At 48.3% G+C, this 2,327-nt stretch overlaps 1 protein-coding gene across 1 annotated transcript in view; it reads right to left on the bottom strand.

Annotated features, from left to right (window-relative positions):
* The window catches only part of LOC130587342 (nicastrin-like), a 17,550-nt gene that overhangs the window by 7,736 nt on the left and 7,487 nt on the right, over positions 1-2,327 (bottom strand). Inside the window, exons 6-8 of the mRNA XM_057388322.1 lie at positions 1,393-1,545; positions 517-621; positions 34-123 (exon numbers count right to left, since the gene is read on the bottom strand). Of these exons, the coding sequence (XP_057244305.1) occupies positions 34-123; positions 517-621; positions 1,393-1,545 (348 nt within the window). The remainder of the gene's footprint in view (positions 1-33; positions 124-516; positions 622-1,392; positions 1,546-2,327) is intronic.

Here is a 2,327-nt window from a genome sequence, read left to right as displayed (position 1 = left end):
TGGGAAAATTTGGGAATTCAGGGGAAATCAGGGTCCCTGCCTCACCTGGGACTCCACAGATTGGTTCCTTCGGGACACGGGATCCGTGTGCATCCAGAGCACGGAGTCGTTCCACAGCGCCACCTGGAAAACAGCCGGGAATTCGGGAATTCCGGGAATTCAGGGAAAAATCAGAGCTGGGGTGGGGAATTCTGGGGAGAAATCAGAGATGGGAGGGAATTCCAGGGAAAACCCATCCCCCGGGCGGGAATTCTGGGCCTGGTAGATCCCAGGGCATGTTTTTCCACGATGATTTTCCATGATTTTCCACAATTTTTGGCATTTTCCAGGATTTATCTAGGATTTTCCCAGATTTTTCTAGGATTTTCCCGGATTTTTCATTATTTTTTCTGGGATTTTCTGTGGTTTTCCCAGACTTTTCATGATTTTCTGGGATTTTCTGGGATTTTTCTGGGATTTTCCAGGATTTTCCCAGATTTTTCAGGATTTTTCCGTGATTTTTCCAGGATTTCTGACCTGGCTGAGCTCCAGGAAGTAGCGGATGTTTTCCAGGCGCAGCGGGAACTTCTCCTGCTCCATGTCAAAAACCATCCGAGAGCTGCCGATGTAATCGAAGGTTTCCTGGGAAAAAATGGGAGAAAATCCTGGAATTCTGGGGGATTGGGAGAAAAGGTGAAAAAGTGGAGAGGAAAAAAAAAGGGGAAAAGTGGGGAAAAAATGGGAAGGGAAGGGAAGGGAAGGGAAGGGAAGGGAAGGGAAGGGAAGGGAAGGGAAGGGAAAAAAGAAAAATCCAAGAGCCATCCCGAGGATCCCAGGATCCCAAACTCAATCCCAATGATCCCGATCCCATTCCAAATGACCCCAATAACTCTGATACCATTGATCCCAATCCCAATAACCCCATTGATCCCATTCCCAGTTTCTCACCCCCTGGAAGAACACGAACAGGACGTTCCTGGGCAGTTTTTCCACCCCCGGGGCCCCGTGCAGAGCCCGATCCCATTGATCCCAATAACCCCGATCCCATTGATCCCATTGACCCCAATGACCCCGATCCCACTGATCCCATTGATCCCAATAACCCCGATCCCATTGATCCCATTGACCCCAATGACCCCGATCCCATTGATCCCATTGATCCCAATGACCCCGATCCCATCGATCGCAATCCCGATCCCATTGATCCCATTGATCCCAATCCCATTAATCCCAATAATCCCATTTTTACCCCCTGGAAGAACACGAACAGCACATTCTTGGGCAGTTTTTCCACCCCCGGGGCCCCGTGCAGAGCCTGATCCCATTGATCCTGATCCCATTGATCCCAATCCCGATCCCATTGATCCCATTGATCCCAATGACCCCAATAATCCCAATAATCCCACTCCTCACCCCCTGGAAGAACACGAACAGGACGTTTCTGGGCAGTTTTTCCACCCCAGGGGCCCCGTGCAGAGCCTGAGCCGCCGCCAGCGCCGCCACCGCCCCCGACACGGCGCCCTCAGCCCCGGGAGCCACGTTCCAGAAAAACGAGTGACTGTCCATCTGGAAAATCAGGAAAATGGGGAAAATGGGGAAAAAATGGGAATAATGGGGAAAAAAACGGGGAAAATGGGAAAAACAATGGGGAAAACAACGGGAAAAATAGGGAAAACAATGGAAAAAATGGGAAAAACAACAGGAAAAATGGGGAAAATGGGGAAAAATGGGGAAAAACAACAGAAAAAAATGGAGAAAACAACAGGGAAAACAACGGGAAAAACAATGGGGAAAATAGGGAAAAATGGGAAAAATGGGGAAAACAGCAGGAGAAATGGGAAAAAACAATGGGGAAATAGGGAAACAATGGGAGAAATGGGGAAAGCAACGGGATAAGCAATGGGAAAAATGGGGGAAAAACAACGGAAAAAACAGGGAAAACAACACGAAAAACAACACGAAAAACCGGTTCAGAGAGGGAATTCTGGGATTCGGGGCTGATCCCGCCCGAAAACCCCACAATTCTGCACAAATTCCACCCCAAAAACCCGACAATTCTCCACAAATTCCAAGCCAAAAACATCGGGAACCCCAACCTGGTTCTGATGCAACCCCAAAACCTCGGAATTCTACAGGGATCCAACCCAAAATCACCAGGAATTCTTCACCAGGAAGACAATTCCATTTTCCCATCATTTTCATGGGATTTTCCCAGGATTTTCTGGGATTTTCCCATGATTTCCTCATGACTTTTCCATGAATTTCCTGGGATTTTGCTGGGATTTTCCTGTTATTTCCCTGGGATTTTCCTGTGCTTTCCCCATGCTTTCCCCATGATTTTCCTGGGA

This window comes from Malurus melanocephalus, unplaced genomic scaffold (assembly GCF_030028575.1).
Source record: "Malurus melanocephalus ecotype Western Australia unplaced genomic scaffold, MMel_1.1 scaffold_1791, whole genome shotgun sequence".
NCBI classification, from domain to species: domain Eukaryota; kingdom Metazoa; phylum Chordata; class Aves; order Passeriformes; family Maluridae; genus Malurus; species Malurus melanocephalus.
This window is presented reverse-complemented; position numbering and strand designations above follow the sequence as displayed.